This window comes from Rhinolophus sinicus, linkage group LG03, assembly GCF_036562045.2.
Source record: "Rhinolophus sinicus isolate RSC01 linkage group LG03, ASM3656204v1, whole genome shotgun sequence".
NCBI classification, from domain to species: domain Eukaryota; kingdom Metazoa; phylum Chordata; class Mammalia; order Chiroptera; family Rhinolophidae; genus Rhinolophus; species Rhinolophus sinicus.
Window position 1 is genome coordinate 160,084,138 of NC_133753.1, and position 25,727 is coordinate 160,109,864.

Sequence of the window (25,727 nt, forward strand, 5' to 3'; positions counted from 1 at the left end):
CTAACGATGTATTTCTCAGAGCATATCCCTGTCTTTAAGTGACAAATGACTGTATATTTGTTATAGGCAAAGTAAAACTCTTTGTTTAAATTAGAGCTAATTTTATGGGAATAACCAAATGGGGTTGGAAACTCTTCTTCAGTGATTATCTGGTGAGAACTCTCAGAAGTGTTAAGATAAAAAATAATTGAAGCTTTGTAAGTAGTAATTAATTGGCTCTTACAATGTCAGTGAGGAATAATAGCTCTGAACCCACAGCCCAGCTGATTATTAGGGTGCCACAAGATTAGAGTAATTGCCAACTGTGCAGATGAAATAGAAAGATAGTGGCCTTTTCCAAAAGTCATAAAAAGCCAACATTTACGTAGGCAGCAGAGCTTACACCAGCCATGGGAAACTAACACTACCATTCCCACCGCTGTGTATTTCTTTGCCCAGTGCTCTAACTAGGCATGAGTCAGTTCTTGTTGAGAATTTTGTTAGCTTGTCATTTTGGGTCGGAAATTGCTCCCCTAGAGCTCCGACCAAGACTAGCCCATCACGCCACGGCTGTGTCTTTGCTGGAGTGCTCAGATACCTGCCTTCCCTGGACGCTCCAAGGGGTAGGACAGAGGGCAGCTCAGTGTTTGAGGGTTCCAGCCATGTGAGAAAATCCTGCAAAGGAAAGTCTGCATGGGAGACTGTTTTTACACTCAGCTTTATAGTTTATTTGTTGGTTTGTGTGCTTGGTTATTTTCAGGATTCTCCATGAACATTCATCTTGCATTTCCATCCCTGCCCCCATGTTTTCTCTCATTCAACATAGGCTCATATTTGAATTAGAAGATCATGTAGTATACATTCCTTACATTGTAGACAAGGCAACCAAGGTGTGAGTAGAGTGACTTCTCTAAGGCTGCGTAAAGGGGCAGCTGCCCAACTGGCGCTAGAGTCCAGACTGCTCTGGAGGGCCAGTAGTGTTCACAGGCCAGTGTCCTTTCTGTGACCATCCAACCCTCAACATCTGCTTGTCCTGTGCTTCCTCCATCCCTACAAATGCCCCCTCACATCTGTACACACACACACACACACACACACACACACACACTGAGTCTGTCTTGGTTTTCTTTTTCTGCAAGTCCCCTTCTCCCTTTCCCATCTTGCCAAGTGCAAAATATGGAAAATTAGGTAAATCAAACCTTAAAAAAAAACAAAACACTCTATTTAAAAATAACAAATTCAAAGGAAGTCTCAGCTTTCCAACCTTCACCAACTAAATTATGTGGTGCTTACTTTTGTTACCTCATCTTGATTTGTTTTTGTGGGTTAAGCCTCTAAAAAAAAAAAAAAAAAAAGTTTTATTTGTTGCCATCCAAAGGGGAAGAACTTGAAGGAGGAAATAGAAAACAAAAGGAAAGGTGAGCCGACAGATCGCATAACTAATTAAGGGAACACGAAGTACAAATCTGGACATGCCCACATGTATTTTTCCATTTAGAAACAAAGCTAAGAAGCCAGCGGTTCTTCTGTTTTTCCCTCCAGACTTACTGGCGGGGCTTAGTTGTGCAACGGCAGTAAGTGTTAGTTTGCCCTCTAGTGGTAACTGCAGACGTGTGCGTGTACATGTGCCCAGTGTAGAGCTGAGGTTGCCCAGGGATGTGCTCTTGAAAAACACTATTAGAAGAAAGGCTTTGGCTGCTTTCCAGTAAATACAGCAGGTGGAGACAAACACTGGAAAACTGGAATAGAGTCAACCTTCTTAGGAGATTGCTAGGCACCCAGACTTACTGAAACTAAGTTTGACCATAATTTATTTGTGTTACTTCATATTTCCTGCTTATTTTTAAGCATTGAAACATATTAAAATCTGGAGATTTTTAAGTATATACAGTTTCTAAATCCTTTGCCCCCCCACACACAATTCATTCACATTAAATACCTACCGTGTGCAGAAATTTGGTGTGAGGTGGTGATGCAAAGGTTAGTGAGACACAGATCTTGTCCTTAAAACTTACCCTTTGGTTGAGAGAGAAGATATATTTAGACAAAAATATAATACATAGCAGTGACATAAACTGAGAAAGTTTAAATATATATAAAATTATTATATATGTTATATAATTATTATGTATTAATTTTATTATATAATTAGACATACATGAATATTAATATAACATGATATTAATAATTATATATAGATTATAATATATTAAAATATATTAACCCAATATATTAATATAAACACATTAATAAAGTACACAATATATTAAAATATTAATGTACCTTAATATTAATAATGACATCATTACATATAGATTTTAATGTGTATATAATATATAAATTATATTTATAATATAAATATATAATATATAAATTTAGTATAATATATACAAATATATCAAATATATTTATGTATATTATTATGTTACTATAATTAGTTTAATATGTAAATATATTTTATATATATGTAAACACAGAGCAACTGTTGGCCTGGCCCTGTGCTAGATATGTCCACATTTTATTTAATATTTATCACAGCTGTATTTTAACATATGAGGAAAGAGAGGTTCAGAAAGATTAAATAACTTGCCCTGGTTCACATAGCTATGAGATGGCAAAATTGAAATTTGAAATCAGGTTTCCTGGTTCCATCTGTATTTCAGTTAACTTCAAACTTTTATTGAGAGCCTACCATGTGTCAGGCACTGTGTTACAGGCTGGAGGTGCAAAGATGGAAGTGCTCTGGCCTGGGGATTATAGTTGTGTATGGGACTGGCCATATGGGGCCCTAACTGGACTATGTTGTGACATTACGCAATAATGGAAGAATGCACAAACTGCCTCTGAGCAAAATAGCAAAGGCTGCTCATTGTTCATAAGTTGCCATGCTTTCTATCATGCAACCCTGTTACTTGGTCATGATTGGATTAATCAGAAATCTGTAACTTGGCCAAAGGCCACCATCTTTAGGCTTGACAATGGCTCTGGGGAAGCCTAAAACCATGATTCTGCCCAACAGGCCACAACTTACTAACCCAACAGATGATCTCTCATAGGCAGTTTGCAGTGTGAGAAACTCAGAAAGCTATAGAACCAGAGTAGAATAAAGAAGAAATAAAAGTGGAGGTAAGATTTGAGCTGGTAAGAAGCAGAAGCCTAGAGATCTAGGGAAGAGGGAAAGTGTACTGTGAGTATTGCATAGTTACAGCGGTAAGGAGCCAAAGCATCCTTTTCACAGGCGGAAATCTGTTTTTACTGTTACTTCCTTAAATTGTTCCAGGATTTCACAGAGCTGAATTGTGTAACTGCTTAGACTGATGTCTGTGCTGCCTCATTGCCTTAAGCATCCTTACAATCACCTACATCACCAGAGGCATTAAGACTCTGGTCCTGCAACAGAATTCTAGGTCTTGCAGTGCTGAAGGGTTCCAGAGGGGGGGTCAGAACCGTGGCTGGACGGGTGAGACTCCGCAAACGCTTCCCCAGGAGGTGATGCCCAAGCAGAGTTTTAAGGTATGACTACTGGGAGTTTGCCAGAAAGAAAGGTGTGGAGGGCTCTCCAGTAGTTCAGTGCTCATTCCAATACCAAACACGACCAGTGGCAAAACTTGCATTTCCCAGTTTTGCTTCCAGTGTAATGACTCCAGGAAATCTCTCTTCAGGAACCCCGACTTTGAGAGAGGGGAGTGGGGTAGGAGGATTTTCTCTTTCATGAGGACTCTCAGTCCTACAGCCTGGTGGCCTGACCATATGACATGGCTTCAAACATTAGTATAATCTTCTCACTTGCTGTATCTATTATACCTTAAGGTTGTACATGGTGCTGGGCCAGGGGACATGTGAAACTATAGGATATATACAACGAATCCTCTTGGGGTGTTATTATTACAAATGATTTGGAAAGAGTGAAGTTTTAAATTTTTATAGTCTTTAGGCTTTGTCATGTAAGTGTCAGTATAAGCTTGCTTTTCCATGTTGGCTTAATTTTCTTTATTTTTACACTAACTTGCATAAAAGCCAGGGACTTCTACAATCCCAGCATGGAATTGTACTCAAAGAAACACACTTTTCCTTGCACTGGTAATTAAAGTATCATTTCTATTTAAAAATGAACTTTGATCCAGTATGAAGTGATAGGCAAAATTGGCATGTATTTTATAGAAAAGTACAAGGCTTTAGAAAAGTTTCTGCTCCAAGCGAGGGTCTTCAGACAGACTGTGTTGACTTTTCTCTGTCCTGAAGAAAATGCCAGGAAAAAGTTGGAGAACCACTCTTTGAGGCTATTGCCTCAACTTTCTTACACTGTTTAAATTTTACCCACTAAAAATTCATATAGGTTGATTTTTTTTTAATTGTGGGGGAAAACACATAATATAAAATTTACCATCATAGGCATTTTTAAGTGCACAGTTCATTAGACTTATTTATATCCACTCTCTTGTGCAACAGAGCTCTAGAACTTTTTCGTCTTGCATACCTGAACTCTATCTCTGTTAAATAAGTCCCTGCTTCCCTCTCCTCCCAGCCCCTGGCAAACTTTCTGTTTCTATGCGTTTCACTACTTTAGATCCGCCATGTAAATGAAATCATACAGTATTTGTCCTTCTGTTTTTGGCTTCTTAGCATAATTTCTTCAGATTTCATCTGTGTGGTAGCATGTGACAGGGTTTCTATCCTCTTTAAGGCTGAGTAAGATTCCATCATATGTATATACCACAGTTTGTTTATTCATTCATCTGTCATTTGCACAATCACGTTCATGATTGAACACTTGGGGCGCTTCCCCCTCTTGGCTATAGTGAAGAATGCTTCTATGAACATGATTGTGCAAATATATCCTCAACACCCTGCTTTCAATTTTTTGTAGTATATACCCAGAAGTAGGATTGTTTAATCATATGCTAATTCTATATTTAATTTTTTGAGCAACCCCCACACTGTTTTCCACAGTGGTGGCACAGTGCACAGGAGTTTCAATTTCTCCACTCCCTCGTCAAAATGTGTTGCTTTCTGTTTTTTTTTTAAACAGTACCTATCCTAATGGGTGTAAGGTGATGTGTAGGTTGATTTTAAAGTGCAAGTCCCCAATGAATTAGTGAGGGTATTGGGAACGTCATGTTTTCTGGTAAAGCTGAGACCACTCCCTAAGTACATGTTATTTTGACATAGGGGGAGGTGTTAGAACCCTAGAAAGAGATCCTACATGTCCTCAACGACTACAAAGCAGTAAAAGGAAGCCCCAGGAGTAGGGGCTGCCTGAGAAATCCCACATAGGATATTTCCCTCTCAGTTGTTTTGACCCTCGGGTCATTTTCATTGAATGAATATAAATATTTTCGTCAGAATTGTTTCAACATTGCTCAGAATATCATCAAGAAATTATTTTCTGGAGACAACTCTTTCAAGTTAATTTAATTCTTTGATCAAATTTCTTCCTATGCATTCAAATAATTTTCAGTATTTTTATCTTACTGAAATAATTTAGATTTAATTCAATGATCACATTTTATGTCCATATTAAATTTTCCCAGCCTTATCTTCAGCAGTTTTGAGTTGTCCTTTGTGGTCATTTTCTACCAAGCCTAACTTTCCCGGGTCAGGTTTTGCAGGTATAATTTTTGACAAGAAGATTTGATTCTTTAGTCAATTTTTAAAGTCAATAACAAATTTTGCCATGTGCAGTTTTCATCTTTGTCAGTCTTATTTTGTGTTATTTCTACAAAGTGCAATTTTAAATGGGTCAATTTTTGTAGTTTTGAGAATTACCAACACAACGAGATTCTTTAGCCAGTTTTTTGTCAGTATCAAATTTAGCATATATAGTTTTAGCTATTATGTTTGATTCTGTATTGATTATTTCTACTACGCCATTTTTTTTTTTTCTGGTGATTACTTCAAAATATACTTGAAGTCAAAATATCAAGTCCATAACATCTTATTTTTATACAAAACTATTCTGATTTTTTTTAAAAAAGTAGTATGAACACATTGTTACGGAGGCACGGGTTTCATGGGTAAATTATGAGTCTAAAAGTGAAAAATTCTGGGTGTTTGTCTTTGTTCTGTCACTTACCATCCTGGGTCCAGTTGACTAAGACTTGAGTAGTCCTCATCTAAAAGTGAAGTGATTTAAATATATAACTGATAAATCCCCTTGCACCTCTGGTAATCTATGTTTTAAATTCTTATCTATAGGGGTTGTCCTATTGGACCATTATTTGATGCCTTCCTCTCCTCCATCCCTATCAAGCTGTGCTCCTGACAGCGAGCCTGCCTGTACTTCCTCAGACTTGAGAAAGAGCTGCTGACCTCCCCTGTCCATTGCTGAAATTTGTTCCTACCCAGTCTTGGCTGTTGACCTGCTTCAGAGCTCCACTATTCTTAGGTTTTCTGAGCCCAATCCATCCTCTTTCTGATTGAGCACCTGCCAACTGGGGCTCAGAGAAGCCTTCTTTAAGTCTGACCTCCACCTGCCTAGAAGGCCATGCTAAGCCTTGTCTTTCCCTGTCTCTGCTCCTCAGTCAGTCTGACTCCTACCACCTCTCTTTATCCTATCAGTCATGGAACAGAATTTTGGGGTTATAGGGGTGCGGTCTAAGGCTGACCATACTTGGAGTAGGGGAGGTAGGATAGGGCTCAAGGCCATCCTAGGTGTAAGGGACAGAGAGGATACACCACAGCATTTAGGGACTCTTATATCAGGATCCCAGCAGGAACCAGAGGCCACTCACTCACATTAAATTAATGTGACTATTTACAAAGGTTATTAGTAAAAGGACTATTTACAAAGGTGTGGGCAGTGTGTAAGGAATCCATAAATCCATCAATCTATAATTGAATCAACTGGATTCAGTTACAACTCCTGGGTTCAAGAACACATGGGAGGGATTAGTTACTGGAACTGGAGGTAAGAATCATGCAGAAATGACTGCAAGGTTTTCCTTCAGGGAAGGAACCAGAGGCATGAATTCCCCAGCTCCTTTTCCTTCTCCCTCCCTCTTATCTCATGTCATAGATCCCTAATAGGCTGAACCCATTGCAGTCAGAGGGCAAAAGAGTCCATTGATGAAACCCACAAAGGTCAGTGTCCCCAGGCAGAGACTAGAATGAGGAGAGTGGAGCGTGACTCCAGCACAGGCTGCTCCTCTTACCTGTTCACACATGTCCCAGTGAAATCAGGTTAAAAGGAGCATCCAGAGAAGACTTAAAGGGAAGGAGGTCAGCATACCTGCTTCACCTTGGGTGAGAAATGAGTCCCACACCTGTGACCTTTGTTAATTCTAGCTGATGTCACTGTTTAAAGCACCTTTTTGCCTGCCAGCTGCTTTCTGAGCCATGACCCTGGTCCTGCAGTGCTTCTAGGTCAATAAAAGCCTGAGCCAGACTGATCAGCTTACTTTGCTGGTCCCTGGGAAGCCTCTGAGGAGTTGGCGACAGTGGGAGCTTTGGAAAAGGCAGGATAGAAGCCCCTGGATATCTGGGTGGGGTTCTAAGAAGCAAGGGGAGAGAAGAGAGTGTTGAAAGGGTGCCAACAGTGTGCCTGGTGGAGGGGCAGACATGGGTTTATATAAAGGGTATTACTATGGGATCAGGGCTTCTGGGACACTGTGCCTTCCATGGAATGATGCCCTCTCCATGACTTGAGGTGCGGGGTATGGACTGAGATGCTGCTGGGGCTGTGGTAGGGGTCAGGGGAGAGTGGGTGCACGTCCCCTTTAGAATCCTGCAGCCCAGAGTTTTGTCAAAGAACACCATACTTCTGCTGCAAACACTATTGCAAATGGTCAGCTTTTACCTTGGCTCAATTTAGAGAGAGAGAGAAGAGAGAAAAGAAGGGGAGAAAGAGAGAATCTGTCTAATTCACTTCTTATGGATGAATTGATTCTGGTGCTCACCTGTGATTCAATTGATGATTCTTATTTGTGGGTGGGTGGAAGGATGCCCCAAGGCAGCAGGAGTAGCGTAGGCTGTGGGCTGAGAAAGAACTTCGAAGCCTGTCTATTACAATCGGGCTTTGCTTCTTGTCAGTGACACAATATGTACTTAACATATTCTTCTGGGAATATTAAAATTCAATGTAATATAAGCCAGTGGCAAGAAATCTTTTTTGTATTATGTACACAGGGCAGTGCCTGAGAAGAAAGGAAGGGTTAATCAGGAGAGGGAAGAGAGCTGAGTGAAGGAGATGACCTTACCTCACTTACTTACAAGATGTAGCATCCACCTTGATCAGCATCACAGGTTCCAAGAATTCATCACAAGGGAGAAAAAAGTTGGTGAAAAGAAAAGAGAATGGAGAGATGAGAAATATAACTGATAAAAGTAAGCTTTTCTAGGAAGAATTTTATTGTCAAGTAATTCCCTCAGGGAACAAAGTCTTCTGAGAAGTATGAAAACACTTGCCCCTTTCCTCCTCCTTTTTTTTTTTCTATTTCCTATGAGTACGTAATAAAAAAAAAATCTGTTAATTTTTATTAAAACAATATATATTTTTTTCCTTGAGTACTCTATAATTATATAGGAAGGTTTATCATTTGCTCCCCATAATTTTGAGAATATTTTTGAAGACAGTGACATATTCTGACTCTTTAAGAACAAAACAATTCAATTTAAAAATCACTGAATGACAGCAATCGGAGTTCTGAAGTGCTGCAGTTCGCTTCAGCACTTGTTCAAAATGCCATTAGAAAACCAACATATAGCGGTTGTTATGGCAACTGGAATACCAGAGTTTATAACATCACTGTAATTAATGTTATCCAAACGTTGTTAATCTTTCAACATCACTCACATTCTCTGAAGAAACTGCAGTTCTGGTTCTCCTAGGATTTTTCAATAGTGTAATCTGTTGCAGCTTTCTTCATATTTACTTTATTTTCAAATAGATCTTACTCTGACTTTGCTTTAGTGAAATTAGCTATTGTTTCCACTCCTTTACTCATTCTATTTTGGCTGGTATATTTTGATAAAACTTGAAATAAAACAGAAAAAAAAAGGATTACAGCAAAAACTACAATGAAGTCTGAAAATGAAAAGATTTATATGTTTAAATGTGGAGAACCTGAGAAAATATTAAAATATTTTGCATACAGACATGGAGTACTAACTCACATTTGCATAGCACTTTATGATTTTTAAAACAGTTTTACATATATTATTTAATATAACAACCTTGAGAGGACAAGTAATATTTTGGGGATGCCTACGCTGGGACAGTAAATGTGATCTGCATACATGAATTTTTTAGATCTCACAGCAATCTATAAGACAGGTGTTGTTTAAAAATATACCTGCAGGACTCAACAACAAGAACAAAAAAACCAATTGAAAAAATGGGCAAAAGACTTGGATTGACATGTCTTCAAAGATGATATACACAAATCATCAACACATGTGTGAAAAGATGCTTAATATCACTAATCATTAGAGTAAAGCAAAACAAAACTGCAATGAGATATCACCTCACACCCATTAGGAGGTCTACTATAAAAACAAAAACAACACATGGGAAGAAGATGGCGAATTGGGTACATATATTATTAAGGGAACAAAAGAGTAAAGTAATTATTAAAACAAAAAGTTATTCAGAAACACCCACAAAAACAGAAACAGAAAATAACAAGTGTTGGGGAAAGTATGGAGAAATTGAAACTCCTGTGCACTATTGGTGAGGCTGTAAAATGGTGCAGCCACCATGGAAAACAGTATGGCGATTGCTCAAAAAATTGAAAATAGTATTAGCATATGATTTAACAAGCCTACTTCTGGATATATATCCAAAAACAGAAAGCAGGGTCTTGAAGAGATATCTGCACACACATGTTCATGGCAGCATTATTCACAATAGCCAAGAGGTGAAATCACCCCAAGGGTCCATGGTTATAACGAAGTCAGACAATTAAGTTTGCGAACTCATCCTAGAAAAAGTGCTACACATTCATTGCTGAATATCATTACAGTCACCTTCGAAGACTTCCCTTGGGAAGCTATGCACCGACGCCAGCGCCTAGTCCACCCTTCAAAGCAATTTGGGAACACTTTTCTGGAATGGCCATCAGAGCTGTCATCATATTATCCTTGATGTCCTGAATGTCATCAAAATGTCTTCCTTTCAATATTTCCTGTATCTTCAGGTAAAGAAAGAAGTCATTGGGGGCCAAATCAAGTGAGTAGGGAGGGTGTTCCAATACAGTTATTTGTTTACTAGCTAAAAACTCCCTCACAGATGGTGCCGTGTGAGCTGGTACATTGTTGTGATGCAAGAGCCATGAATTGTTGGTGAAAAGTTCAGGTCACCTAACTTTTTCATGCAGCCTTTTCAACACTTCCAAATAGTAAACTTGGTTAACTGTTTGTCCAGTAGGTACAAATTCATAATGAATAATCCCTCTGATATCAAAAAAGTTAGCAACATGATTGCAACAAGTTCGTGAACTTAATTGTCGTATGAATGAATAAATAAATATACTGTGGTATATACATACAACTGATGTATTCAGCTTTAAAAAGGAAGGAAATCCTGTCACATGTTGCCACATGGATGTACTTTGAGGACATTCAAGTGAAACATGCCAGACACAGAAGGACAAATACTGTATGATTTCACTTATATGAGGTATCTAAAATAGTGCAACTCATAAAACAGAAAGTAAGATTGTGTCTGTCAGGGGCTGGGGGGAGAGGGAAATAGAGGGTTGTTTAATAGAGATAGAGTTCAGTTGTGCAAGGTGAAAAAGTTCTAGAGCTCTGTTGCACAACTATATGAATATCGTTAGCATTATATTTGAAAATAATTAAAGGAGTAAATTTTATGTTGTGTTCTTTTTAACCTCAATTAAAAAAAAAAAAGACCTTCAAATGGACACTCTCTCCTTTAAAATGTGGAGCCAAACCATCTTCCTTTGATCATGGATTGGACTTAGTAATTTGCTTCTAATGATTGATGTGGAAGAAGTGACAAGGTATGACTTCTAAGACTAGGTCATAAAACATAATGCTGCTTCTGCCTTATTCTCTTTTGGCTCTTTTGGGGGAAGCAGATGCTCCAGCCCCAGTCAAGCCTTCAGATCATTGTAGCCTAGTTGATACCTTGATTAGAACTTCATGAGAGACCCTGAGACAAAAACCACTCAGCTAAGCTGACTCACAGAATCTGATCCACAGAAACTGAGTATAATAATTAATGTTTATTGTTGTTTAAGCCACTAAGTTTTGGGGTAATTCATCACACAGCAATAAATAAATATTTTTTGTTAATCTGAAGTAATGAAGATCTCTAGTATGTTAGAACGCCCCCTGAGCTTTTTGTGTTGGTTCGTGATTTTGATGATGTGTCTCTAGTCTATTCTGAACACTGGCTCCAGGTCAGAATCAGACGAGCGCCGTATGTGAATTAACTGCACCCCCTGCCTTAGGAACAATATCCAGGAACTGGCAGTCCTGTAACCCAAGGGCTGCTGGATTTCTTTGAGTTTCTTTATCTTCTCTCTTCATATGGCATCAAGAAATATGAATGGCCTCTGAAGTATTCTCATTGACAGTTCAATCACATGTGAACTAGTGAGTTTAGATATTGGAGGTCACATCCCAATATCATACTATATTCAAAGAAAGATTTTATTCCTCTTTGTGGAAAAAGTGAACGGGCATAATAACAATACATCTGGGAAACTCTCACAGTCCAACAAGAAAGGACAGCTCAACATCGTATCGAGTAGAAAATGTGGGGATCCATGCAGGGGTGTCATTTGGGAATAGTTTTACCTCTGTTGGACTACATAAATTTTGTCCTTCCCTCTTAAGTGTAGGAATTCAGCTATAAATTCTGGAGAGTGAGGCAACTTCACTATCCCTGCTCCTCTGGCTGCCTGAGGATTGCACTGCTTCTTAGCAGTTGGAAAATGCCTGTGGGTGTCATCGTTTACTCTTTTTAAAAAGTTCTTTTTAAATGAATGAACTGGCTTTACTGTCCGAGTTTATGAACCCTTGGCTAGGAAAAAGGAACTTCCCCAGATTTTAAATGTGTAAAAGGCATTTTTTTTTTAAAGTAAAATTTTGCATAACTTTAAAAAAAAGGAAATCAAAGCTCTCAGAATTTTCGTTTTATTTACCAAGTTCATACGGTATATCAAGAATGAGGGAACCTGAGGCTACAAACCCAGATTTTTGTGCTTCTAGAACCTGCATTGACTTTCTACACAACCGGGGGATTATTAGCTTCATTTTAGGGATGAAGAAGCTTATTCTGGGATAAGTTAAGTGACTTGCCCATGGTTTTACTGCTGGTTGGTACCAGAATTCATATCGTAAGTCTTAGTCCAATACTCTTTTGCATGATACCTTATTGCTTTTCTGTTTAGATAATGTATTTTGTAAAGCTCTTGAGATATAAATTTGAATAAGGCAATCAAATAGAAAATATCCCAGCATTGAGGAAACATGTTAGGTTCATAAATTAGAATTGGTTTCTTATGTTTTTAGTTGAGGATTTTAAATTTTAAATGATATGGTGGTTTAAAAACTTTTTCCATTGAATCATTAAACTGTTGAGAAAATAACTATTTGTGAGACAGAGCAAAACTGCACAATAGTATCTCACTTTTGTTTACTCTGTTACATTTTCAGAGCACGTGCACACACACCAGTCCACGTGGCCTCTTCGCCCTGTCACCACCTGGTCATTCAGTATTGGTAGTAAACAAAACAATCACAGATCTAACATCAGCATCAACATTCTGAAGCCAACATGACAAAGGCACTGGAAAGATAACTGAGCGGCAAATAGGGGGTTTCCATTCTAGGGCCTTGGTAGGCAAAGTGCCCAACAGATGGTTTATTTTGGTTTCTCTCCAACCTCCTAGCATCCCCTCTCTCATGGGTCTCACAGGAACAAGGGCTCCCCTGCCATCTTCGGATATACCTACCCGACCCTAAGCTCTTGCTCCAAAATAATTCTCCTTTCTTTCCAATATAACTCTCTTTTCTTTACTCCAAAGATATGTCATCTTTTTTCCCCCTCTCTTTTTTAGGAAAAGTGTAATTCATAACCAGTTGATGAAGGAAAGTTCCCTTTCACTGAAGAATGCCAGCTAAAAAATAGAGAAGGAAAGACTGAATTAGAAAATCTCCATTTGTGACTCCTAATGAAAAACTGGACACAAACCATTAAGTAAAAGTTTGTTGGGCAGCAGTATATTCTCAAAGTGTCAAAGTAACTCCCCATAGATTACTTACTAGTTACAAAGGGAAAGCCATGCCTTTATAGTGGAGATACCTAGCCATCATTACCCTAACCAAATGGTCAAGTTTCTCATCTTAATAGTGGGAAACCAACACTATAGGTCCCTGATATGATGCAATATGAGGTACACAATGTCGCTTGTGAAGTATTCTTGTTAGAAATTATTTTACCTGACCTTAATCAAACTTTTAGATCTAGCTTACAGTTTATAAGAAATTAAGGGGACAGAAAACAAACTAAACAACACCAGGAAAAAACAGTTGACAAATCTAGAATGTGACTCAATCTATAAAACAACTGACTTAATTTCTTCTAAAGATCAACATCATTAAAATAAAAAGGTTGGGAAGGACTACTGTAAATCAAAAGAGACTGAAAGGACATAATAATCAACTATAACCTCGATTTAATCATGCAAAATAAAAAACTATAAAATAACTTTGGGACAATTGGAGGATTTGAAAATGCTTCAGGCTGCGACAATATCAGGGAATTATTATTAATTTTATTATGTGTGTGTGCCAGTTAACAATTTATTGCATGTGTGTGTATTGCATTAATTATCAATTTATTGCCTCAGCGCCAATTCACCCCTCAGTACTTGCTCTGCAGTATCTGACTGGACTCTTTAAGCATTTATCCTTTACAGTAAGCACAATGTTCAACTTTGTCAATAGAGGGCATAAGAGGGAAATTGCAGAAAGAAAGGGGCTTCTCTTTCTGGTTTCAGAATGATACATTTTGCTTGTTTTGCTCCACTTGTTCAGTTGGTCAGTGGCGCATGTGTGTCTGGAGAAAGCCGGTGGTACCCTGCCTCCGTGCACACTCTCGGTGACCTTGCACAGCAGTCCAGAGCCTGTGACCACCTTGTTGTGAATGTCTCAACAAGGGCACTGTGCGCTCCAGACTTCATGCCTGCAGAGGCATCTGACTTTCTTTGCACACCTGCTCTCTAGCCTGGGCTTTGGAACCCCGAGTGAGGTTTTCCGCTTACCTGCTGATGCTGGCCCAGCTCTGGGCTGGGAAACCTAGTAGACTTCTCCTCCATCCACTGGCTGCAACCATGCCTGCTCCAAGGAGGTAAGAACCCTGCTGTCTGAATCCCTTTCCCAAGTTGATCCTCCCTTGGGTGTTCTTTCTCAGTTCTAGTGTTCTCTTTACATTTTTATAGTTATTGTCCTATTGTAAATTCATAATTCTTTGTATTAAACTTCTTCTTAAATAATCATGTAGTTTCTATCTCCTTATTGGACCAGACAGATATACTATGAGGTTGGTATTATGACCATCTAGAACAGGTGTGTCCAAACTTTTTTCAACGTTTTTCACCAAGGGCCATATGCGGTAAAATATACAAACAGCCGGGCCACTCACTCGAGGTGAAGTACGTAATGCCTCACCTGGTGTATTTAAGTACACTAAATGTATTTTTGGAATTTGCTGCGGGCCAATTAACAATGGATTGCAGGCCACAGTTGGCCCACGGGCCGCAGTTTGGACACCCCTGCTCTACAAGTTTCTTATTTTTAGGAGATGCATACTGAATATTCAGGAGTGAAGTATCACTCACTGCACTTATTTCAAGTGGTCCAGCAATATGTGTGTGTGCATATTGATCTTTCTGTATATATGCACGTGTGCATATGAATAAAGGTGGCAAAATACAAAGTGTTAGCAATTATTGAATCTACAAGGAAGACATATGTGTCTTTGTAGTACCCATTTGTCCAATTTTTCAGTATGATTCAAAATTTTCATAATTAAAAGTTAAGGGGGAAATCCTCCCTTTTCTTCAGTATTCTTGCTTAGTATGAAGAAGAGATTTTTAAAATTATTTTATTGACATTATACACTTGTGGTAGGAGTGGTTGGAAGACTTAGCCCAGTTTCTTAACCCTGGCTGTGCAACAGAATAGCCAGGGAAGCTTTTGCAATTATGGATGCTCAGGACTCACAAAATTTTGTGAGTCGGAGTCTCTAGGACCTGGTGATTTCAAGGGGGATTAGAATTCTAAGGGAAAAGCTTATTGGTCATTAGGGTGAGGGCAGGGTGCGTAGCTAAATTCTTCAAGGACATTTTGCAAATTATATTTGTTTGTTGCCTAATATTCTGGTCTGCTCTCTTAAGGGGGCATGCTAGAATTTGAGGAAAAGGTGGTGGTTAGAAAATGCTCCTCCCCATGATGCTGAAGTGTCCCTTCAGTTGAGAGCTACCGATCCAAATGGATCTCTCATTGACGGTGTACATGGCTGAAAATTTGAACAGAATGGCTCACTGCAATGCTCTGCTGATTGTCACATTTATTCTGTTCCCAGCAGAGTCCCAGTAGAAATACCCAATAGTCCAGCATTAGTCAGTCCCAACCCTCATTTGCAGCAAAGACGCAGAGGGAAGCTTAGCCTCACTGATCAGGAAGGTATAGACTGGCACCTGCTAGCAAACTGACACGTCTCGCATGCACCTTTCATTAGTCCAACATTTTCCACTATCAAAATTACAAATATTTCAACATTTTCCTCATTCATTCATTCATTCATTCATTCATTCATTCATTATTATAGTGGACAGTGTTGATTCCTTGCCTAGATGCCCTTGCATCCATCTCACTTTGCAGCTAATGGCTAATATTGGTTTCCTTCTTCAGAGGATTTCTCTTGAGCTACTGGAACAGAGTGAGGGGTAAGAGTGCCTGGGAGTTATGCCCGCCCTGGGTGGCCAGTGACTGACTGGGGAAGGAGTATACAGCTCAGCTCCCTTGCCCCTGGGAAACATTCCCTCTGAGCTGCAGCTGTCCAGTCCAAAGCTCCCCTCAGGATCAGGCTGAGGCTGGGAATTTCCCTGCTGCCCTTGCTCCTGGGCCACTTCTATAATAAATCATCTGCACACTTAGCCTTGGGTCTGCCTGGGAGGACCTGACCAAGACAAACATGTACTTTCATTTATTACAAATACTGAGTGTCTGCTAAACGCCGAGCCCCATTCTAGGGTCTGAGGATACAGCAGGAAAACACAGGCATCCCCTGTTCTTAAAGAGGTTTCATTCTAGGAGGGACATGAGGGACATACAGACGTCATGACAAATGCTCGGATTGGATAGTAATAAAAGCTGTGGTGAAATAGAGAGTAGGGTGTGGGGGAGAGAGTGGTGGCTGAGACTGTGACGTCCTATGTGAAACAGGCTGATCAGATAAAATGGTGTGTGAGCAGAGATCCTGAATGGGGTGAGGGAGTCAGGCATGTCCGTATTTGGGGTAGGAATATCGCTAAGGGAGAGAACAGGGTATGTAAGGGCGCTGAAGCCGGAATGTGTTTAGCAGGTTTGAGTAATAGCTTGGAGACCAGTATGACTAGAGCAGAGTGATAGAGGGGGAGAGTGATGGACTGTGAGCTCTAATTAGGCCGGGAGGGAGGAGCTGGTGTCAGATTCTTTAGGGTCTTGTGATGACTTTGGGTTTTACTCTGAATGGATGGGGACCCACTGGAGGGTTTGAGCACAGGAGTAGCCTAATTTGATTTTCATTCTAAAAGAGTCATTCTAGTTGCTATAGCCAGAATAGACTATAAGGGGTAGGGAGGAAGCAGAGAGATATGATAGAAAGCTGCAGGGCAATAACCCGGTGCGAAATAACTGTGTTTGGGACCTGGGCAGCAGTGGCTGGGGTGGAGAGAGAAAGTCAGGTTCTGCATAGATGTTTCTGAGCAGATCTGATGGCTGGAGGTATGAGGTGAAAGAAAAAGATACCATTTTTGACTCTAAGGTTTTTGTCCTGAGCCACTGGAAGGATGGGCCATTTACCGACTAGAGAAGGATGAGGGAGAAGCCAATTTGTTTCCTTTATCCCAGTGATTCGAGTTGATCATTTTATTTAAAAAGACTAGCCTTCAAAATATGATGCACATCTAAAGGTAGACATCATAAATAAAAAGATTTATTTGATTACATCTCAAACTTCTATATGTGAGAAAAACTTGCAAGATGAATGAAAACTTAAGTGTTTTAAACCCACTTTACAAAGGGTTTATATCTTTATTATGTACAGAAATCTTACAAGTCAATGAAAAAAGTAAGTGTATTTTCAAAAGAAAAAAGGGAACAGATGTAAATAGGTTATATATATATGGAAAAGATGTAAAACCTTACTTGTGACCAACTAAATATAAAATAAAAATAGGATAATTTTTTTCCAAAAAGATTTAAAAATTGATTATACATAGTACTGGTAGAAACAAAATATTCAACAATTCATGATTGGGAATGCATGTTATTTTTGCAGTAACAAAGCAATATGTGTCACTATTCATAATCCTTTCACCCATTTATTTCACTTCTGGGAACTTAAAGGAAAACATATCTGTGATATGCCAAAAAAATGATGGTGTATCCAAAGAATGGAATTTTAATAGTTTTTAAAAATCATAATTTAAGAGATATTTGTAAAAAGGCACAATAAAAGTATTATGTAGAGTATGATTTATATATTCTTAAGAAAAGACGTTAAAAATAGTTAAAATGCTAAGAGCAGTAATATGGGTTGAAAGATTATGGATCATTTTTATTTGCTTCTTTGAAGTTTTCTATTTAGCACTTTTATTTCTAATGAGCATTTATTTTCTTTAATCACTAAAAGCCTTTCAATAATGTTCTTAGAAAATATTCTTTCCCTTTTATGTCTCTCTCCCTGTATTCGTCTCAAATCCCTCACTTCTACTAAGAGTACTCTATCTACTCTTTCACTCAATGTTTTTTCCCCCTCTTATCCCATCCTTTTTAGAATCTGCACCCATTTCTGCTTCTCTCTTTTTTTCTTTTTCCAGTTTTATTGGGATATAATCAACATACAACACTGTAAAAGGTGTGCGGCATAATACTTGACATACATCCATTGTGAAATGATTACCACAGTAAATTTAGTTAACATCCATGATCTCATATACTTAAAATTTTTTTCCCTTGTAATGAGAACTTTTAGGATCTACTCTCTTAGCAATTTTCCTATATACCATATAGCAGTGTTAACTATAGTCATCATATTATACATTACTTTCTCAGTACTTATTTACCTTACAACTGACATTTGTATCTTTTGACCAACTTTCACCTAATCCCTCCACCCTCGCCTCTGGCAACCACAAATCTAATCTGTTTTTCTATGAGTTTGTTTTTTTTAGCCACATATTCTTTCACTCAGTCTTTGGAACTCCTGTGCTAATGTAAACCAACTGTCTGATATCTTCAACCCTTCCACACACAAACTGGGCCTCCCGGTATGGATGATGTTTCTTTCCTTTCAGCCAGCTTCCACTATAGAAGCTAAAAAGGCTGGAGGGCACTTTCCCTGTCTCCCCTGAGGTCAGGACGTGGGCACGTGTTCTAGGTTCCACCAGCCCTATGCATGTGCACCTGACGTGGCTTCGCAAGCTAGTGATGCACAGAAATGGAGACCACAGGAACCCGCCTTGGTGGAACAGTGCTGGCAGCAGGGCATCTAGTTTTCAGACGTGGCAGCAGTGGTTCCAGGGATGGGTAGTGTCCCTGGTGGTATCCAGGGCAGTTCCAGTAGGTTCCAGTATGTTTGGTGTTGGCAGTATGAACCAAGTAAAGCAAAGTGTCCAGTAGCTGTGGCACTGGTGTCCTCCCAGGACAAATTCTGTGCAGTGAGATCGAGAGCACTGTCTGGCAGTGTGGCGTCCCACCTGGTTCTCTGGCTCTGCTGATGTTATGTGAACCACACTAGTCATCTTTTAATAAATTCCTTTCTACGTATATCAGCCGCGAGTTGGTTAATGTGCCTTGCAACTCGAAACTCTGATAGATACACCTGTTTTCTGCTTTTTGATGTCACCTCAAAAACCTCATCATTTGAGGTTGTTCCCTTTCATACTGCACCAGTGGTTTCTGCCGCATGGAGACCGCCGTCCACTCCCTTCATCAGAACTCCATGTCAGCAGCATCCAGTTTAACTCACGCTGCTGTTGGTTGACTTCCAGAACCACTTTTGTATCCAGCCCCTTGATTTTATTCTCTAAAACTTCTACATTCTCATTAGTGACTCACTATACTTTTCTCCACTTCAATGGCCTTTCTTAGGAAATGGTTCTGAGTGAATCAAGAAGACGCTGAGTGGGAGGGACAGGTCTGAAGCCTGCTTTGAAATGTAATGCGTCTGTCTCCAAGCTAATACTCCTCCTTAGTGTTAAACGTCAAGCCAAAGGAGCTCAAGCTAGAAAAAGGACGGTAGGAAAGGGAATTTAGAAACCTGACCAGCAATAAAAAGATGGACAGGTCAGCATTTAGCGGCTGAGTTTGTAATCGAGGTCTAAGAGAGATGTGATAATAACGTGCAACAGCTCCGTTGTGAGGTGCAATCAGCTCATTCCATTGACTTCACAATAAAGCTCAGTAGCATTTGTTATTTTGTTAGCCTCTGAAATTTCTGGCAATAAAGTCCCTTTGAGGCCCTCAAATGAAACTGTCTGCTTGTTTAGGAGCAGAGGCCAGGGAAAGAAATCTCAAGAACATATTGTCTGTGGCGAAGGAGAGAAATTTAGGTAGAAAAACTAATGGAAATGGGATGGGCCCCGGTGGGGCAAACAGGAAACTATCCTGTTTGAACGCGTGGTCTGCAGTGCACACGTGCGGGAAGACTTTTAACCTCATAATTCTGTTTGCCCCTCTAGCCAACCACAGGCGTGTTCTCTCCTTTTTCATTGTTCAGATCTGTTTCGGCTCCACGGACACAAACTCTGAGCTGCTTCTCTTCTCACCAACACAATGTCCCTATCCCCACATCTCCTACAGACCTTCTTTATCTTCACAGCTCCACAGATTACATTTCCTGAATCTTCTGTTTATCCTGATAATGACTTTGGAGTGTCTTGACTCCTCTCTTTTCTCCCTCCCTTCCTATGCATCTTTGCCATTCACTTGCTTCACTTGCCAAAACCTGTCTGGAAGGTTTGTAGTTTAAACCTTTAAATCTTCAGATTTCGATCTGCTGGTCATCCATGCTGAAACTCATCCTGACCTATTCTTATTGTCTGCTTTCAGTTACTATTGCTGCTCCAACAGTAGTTTTTGGAAAAGGCATGCGGACACACTAACTGGGTCCATTTTGCCCTTTTGGCTCTTCTCTTTCAGATTTTTTATATGCATATACTTACATACACATGTAACATGTTAAAGTTACGTTAATTAAAATTTTTTTTTACAAAAATGGGATCATATAATACATATTGCTCTTTTATCCCTTTAAGAATATCTCCTGGGCATCTTTCAATGTCATTACATGTATACTACTTCATTATTTCTTGAATAGCTGCATACTATTTCACTGTATGAATGTATGTACTTAATTTCATATTTAGATTGCTTCTAATTTTTTGCTATTTCAAAAAATGCTTCAATAAATAACTTTGTGCATATATCTTTTTGCACCTGTGTTTTTCTGTAGGATAATGTCCCAGTAGTGGAATTGCTAGTTTGAAGGATATACATTTTAAATACTGACAGATTTTTTAAAAAAGTTATCCCAATTTACAGTGTTACCTAGTATGTACGAGAGAGTAGTTCTGCTGTAAATTAATGCTAGCCTTACCTGGGCTCTCAACACACCTTGGAATTCCGTCTATCCATTTTTCTTTTTTTCTTTTTCCAGTTTGTTTTAGAATAGCAATTTTGTTTTTTATATTTTTTATTCACTTTGTTTCAATTACAGCTGACAATATTATTTTATATTAGTTTCAGGTATACAGCATAGTGGTTAGACATTTATATAATTTATGCAGTGATTCCCCCAATTAGTCTAGTACCCACCTGGCACTAGCCATAGTTGTTGCAACATTATTGACTATATTCTCTATGATGTACTTTACATCCCCCTGTGAGTGTTTTTTTTTTTCTTGAAGATTTTTATTAAAAATATAGTTAGCATACAATATTATATTAGTTTCAGGTATGCACAATAGTTATTCAACATTTAAGTACCTAAAGAAGTGATCACCATGATAAGTCCAACAAGTATCTGACACGTACCACACTATCACAATAGTATTGACTATATTCCTTATGCTGTACATTACATCCTCATGATTTATTTGTTTTATACCAGGAAATTTGGACCAGTTATTGCTCTTCACTTCCCCCCCACACCTTTTTAAAGTTACAGCTGACATTCAATATTATTTTATGTTAATTTCAGGTGTACAGCATATGGTTAGACATTTATATAATTTAAGAAGTAATCTCCCCGACTCGTCTAGTACCCACTTGGCACTATTACCATATTATTGACTATGTTCCCTGTGTGTTACTTTACATCACCATGATTATTTTGTAACTACCAATTTGTACTACTTAATCTCTTCCTCCTTTTCATCCACCACCGCAACCTTCCTGCCATCGACAACCATCAAAATGTTCTCTGTATCTATGAGTCTATTTCTATTTTGTTTGTTTATTTTGTTCTTTAGATTCCACACTAAGCAAAATCACATTGCATCTGTCTTTCACTTTCTGTCATACTCCACTCAGCACAATCACTTCCAGGTCTGTCCATGCCGCCGCAGATGGCAAGAACCCATTCCCTTTCCTGGTAGAGCAATATATGTGAGTGTGTGTGTGTGTGTGTGTGTGTGTGTGTGTGTGTGTGTATCACCTCCTCTTTATCCATTCTTCTATCGATGGACACCCAGGCTGCCTCCACATCTTGGCTATTGTAAATAATGCTGCAGTGAATATGTGGAGGCACATGTTCCCTCAAAGTAACGTTTTGGGTTTCTTTGGATAAATTCCAGGAAGTGGGATTTCTGGGTGCTTCTTTGTCTCTTGTTATAGCCTTTGTTTTAAAGTCTATTTTGTCTAGTATAAGTATTGCTACCCCAGATTTTTTTTTTTTTTTGCTCGTTTCCATTTTCATGAAATAACTTTTCCCATCCCTTTACTTTTAGTCTGCGTATGTCTTTCAATCTGAAGTGAGTCTCTTGTAGGCAGCATATGTAAGGGTCTTGTTTTCTCATCCATTCAGCCACCCTATGTTTTTGATCGGAGCATTTAATCCATTTACATTGGAGGTAATTGTTGGTAGATAAGCTATCACCATTTTATTATTCATAATTTTGATTTTTTTTTTTTTTTTTTTTTTCATCTTAAAGAAGTCCTTCTAATATTCTTTGTAATACTGGTTTGGTGGTGATGAACTCCTTTAGCTTTTCCTTGTCTGGAAAGCCCCTTATCTGTCCTTCGAATTTAAATTATAGCCTTGCTGGGTAGAGTACCCTTGGTTGTAGGTCCTCTTTTCATCATATTGAATATTTTGTGCCAATCCCTTCTAGCATGCAAAGTTTCTTTTGAAAAATAAGCTGACAATTTTATGGGGGCTCCCTTACAAGTTACCAGTTGCCTTTCTCTTGCTGCTTTTAGGATTCTGTCTTTAACCTTTGCCATTTTAATTATAATATGTCTTGGTGTGGGCCTGTTTGGGTGTATCTTTTTGGGACTCTCTGAGCTTATGTCTATTTCCTTCATCAGGTTAGGAAAGTTTTCAGTCATTATTTCTTCAAATGTGTTCTTAATCCCTTGCTTTCTCTCTTCTCTTTCTGGTACCCATATGATGCGAATGTTATTACACTTGATGTTGTCTCAGAGGTCTTTTAAACTATTCTCATTTTTTGGGATTATTATTATTATTATTATTATTTTCTGTTCTGATTGGGTATTTTCTGCTACTTGTCTTTCAAATGGCTGATTTCATCCTCTGCTTCATCTAGTCTGCTGGTGATTTCTTCTAGTGCATTCTTCATTTCAGTCATTGCATTCTTCACTTCTGATGGCTTCCTTTTTATGGTTTCCATGTCCTTTATTATGTTTTCTATCTCTTTGTTGAAGTTCTCACTAAGTTTCTTGAGCATCCTTATAACCTGTTTTGAACTCTGTATCCGGTTGGTTGCTTGCCCTCATTTTGTTTAGTTCTTTTTCTGGAGTTTCCTCCTGTTCTTTCATTTGGGAAGTATTTCTTTGTTTCCTCATTTTGGCTGCCTTTCTGTGTTTGTTTCTATGTATTAGGTAGGGCTATGTCTCCCATTCTTGCTGGGTGGCCTTGTATAGTTGGGGTCTTGTGGGGCCCTGGCACAGTCTCCCTGGTTATCTGCTCTGGGTGCTCCAGGAGTGTCCCTTGTATGGGTTGTGTGTGCCTTCCCATTATAATTGAGCCTTGATTGTTGTTGGCATGTCAGGGCATGGTATTGACCCTCAGGCTGACTGGCATGAGGTTTGGCCACATCCACAACTTTTGGGCTGCTGTGCGGGGGTCTTACCCCACTGAGCAGGATTCGCCCCAGTGGGTTCTGGTGCCTATGGAGATCCTTTTTTGAGTACCTCTTGTGGTGTTGTTTGGGTGGTGCTCTGCTGTGGTCTGAAGCCAACCTCCAAGTATGTTGGTTCTGGGGCCTCTTGGGAAGGCTCTGGTGCAGTCCCAGGTCAGCTACTGCATGTGACCAGCAGGGGACTACCAGATAGGAACTACAAAGTGATACATGGTTGGTTGTTGCCTGTGCTGTATCTAAAGGTATGTAGGAGAGGCCACCCTGCTAACGGAGGACAGCTGCTATCAGTACTGGGTCTAGGGTAACCCTGCAAAAATCAGGACACTCTGAGGTCTGCTGCCACCTGCTGGCTCCTGTAAGATTCAGCCGCTGATAAATCCTCCAGCAGTAAGCTATTGGGTGAGGCAGGGTCTTGGTGAATCAGCAGGGTGGAGCAGCAGAGCTCACCAGGCCAATCAGATTCAGATTTGGCATTTGGGGGAGTTCTCAACACAGGAAAGATGGCGCCTACCTGCCCGCTGCATGGGAGCAGAAACCCACAGAGGGAAAATGGGGACTGTCCCTCCAGTCCTCACCCTGAAGTTAGACAGCTCTGTTTTTCCCCATATGTCTCCGACACCCCTAGATTTGCCGTCCCTCCACTGGGGCCCAGGGTGAGTTCCTGCACAGGCCCTTTAGGAGAGCATTTGGGTTTCCCTCAGCCTTCCGTCCTGCCCAGATTATCAGAATCCCCACTGTTTTTCACAGCTGGATATTGTGGAAGCTCCTCTTCCCAGCACTAGTACTCTGGGCTGGGGAGGCTGGTTTGGGGCTGGGATCCCTGCTCCTCTGTGGGGAACCTCTGTGGCCAAAATATTCTTCCCAATTTTCATCCATCACATGGAGGTTTGGGGCCGGCCCATTTTGTGTCTCTGCCCCTCCTAACAGTCTCAATGTGATATATATATATATATGCTTAGTTATAAAACTTCTTTTCAGCTAGACTTCAGTTGGTTCTCCTTGTTGATTGTTCTATAATTTAGTTGTAATTTTGACGTCTTCATGGGATGAGGCAAGCACAGCATTTATCTATTTCTCCATCTTGGATCTCCTTCCCTGTGACTCTTCTATCCACTTTTCATTGGTTCTCGATTTTACTGCTTACATAACACTGCCAGGTCCTTTATATTTCTAAGATCCCAATTTTAATTCTGCCCTTCTGGTCTGGGGAACTGATCTAACCTTCTCCTCTGCCATCTTCAGTGTGGTTGCTGTTCATCCTCTGCTTGTTCCCTCGTGGTCTTCAGGTTGCTGTTGCAGCTCCACACTTTTTATCTGGATTAGGAAAAGAGGGGAAGGATGGTACCAGCTGCATCTGTCCTTTTTATCAGGAAAGTAAAGCCTTCTTACAAGGCCAGGGCAGACTTCTCCTTTTTAGCTATAACTGAGTCCCGTGGCCATTTCAAGTTGCTAAAGGAAGTTAGGGTATTTAGTATCTGGCATAGTTGAACAAGATTGTCATTAATATGTGTGGAAATACTTATTTATTGCTAGAGCCTAGGAATGCTGTCACTAGGAATAACACGAAATTTCTTTCAGTATGGAAGAAGGGAGAACAGATACTGAGTAGTAATCCACAATATTTTCCAAAAATACATGTTTTGCTCAGTACATATTTGTTGAACGCATGGCATAAGAATAGGTCAGCCATCTGCCATCACACTCTGAAATGAATGTAAATCCTTGATTTATTGATTAGTTATTCAAAGTCACAGTTTGGTTCTAAGTTACAAATGCTGGATAGCTGAATTCAGAATTGTATTTGTGTCCTGAATATACATACCAGGGTTGAGTGAAATTTTGTTATTTAAATTCAAATCGATTTTGTCATCTCTGAGGGACAGATGTTATGCATCAAACAACTGACAGATTGCAGCTTTAATTTAAACAGTAAGTAAGATTTGGTTTACAATATGCTTATTGGAGAAAAAAAATCCAGTGATGTCACCCAAGTACTTTCTGGATTAAAGTAATACTTTTTTTTTTAATGATGAAGAAAGCAGAGAACAGCTGGATACTAACAAGTCCCATGAAAGAACGGTGGGGAGAGCAGTGACAGGCCCTGCTTATTACATTTGGAGTAACAGCTCTAGTGACAGTGACAGGACTAAGGTGGCAGCAGAGGATAAAATTGAAAGAAGAAAATAT

General features: G+C 39.4%; 1 protein-coding gene across 1 annotated transcript in view; it reads left to right on the forward strand.

Moving 5' to 3' along the window:
- Nucleotides 1-11,814, forward strand: part of OOSP4A (oocyte secreted protein family member 4A) — a 29,461-nt gene extending 17,647 nt beyond the window's left edge. Inside the window, 5 exon segments of the mRNA XM_074329207.1 lie at nt 11,267-11,501; nt 11,503-11,661; nt 11,663-11,737; nt 11,739-11,759; nt 11,761-11,814. Of these exon segments, the coding sequence (XP_074185308.1) occupies nt 11,267-11,501; nt 11,503-11,661; nt 11,663-11,737; nt 11,739-11,759; nt 11,761-11,814 (544 nt within the window).
- Nucleotides 11,815-25,727: the final 13,913 nt, after the last annotated feature.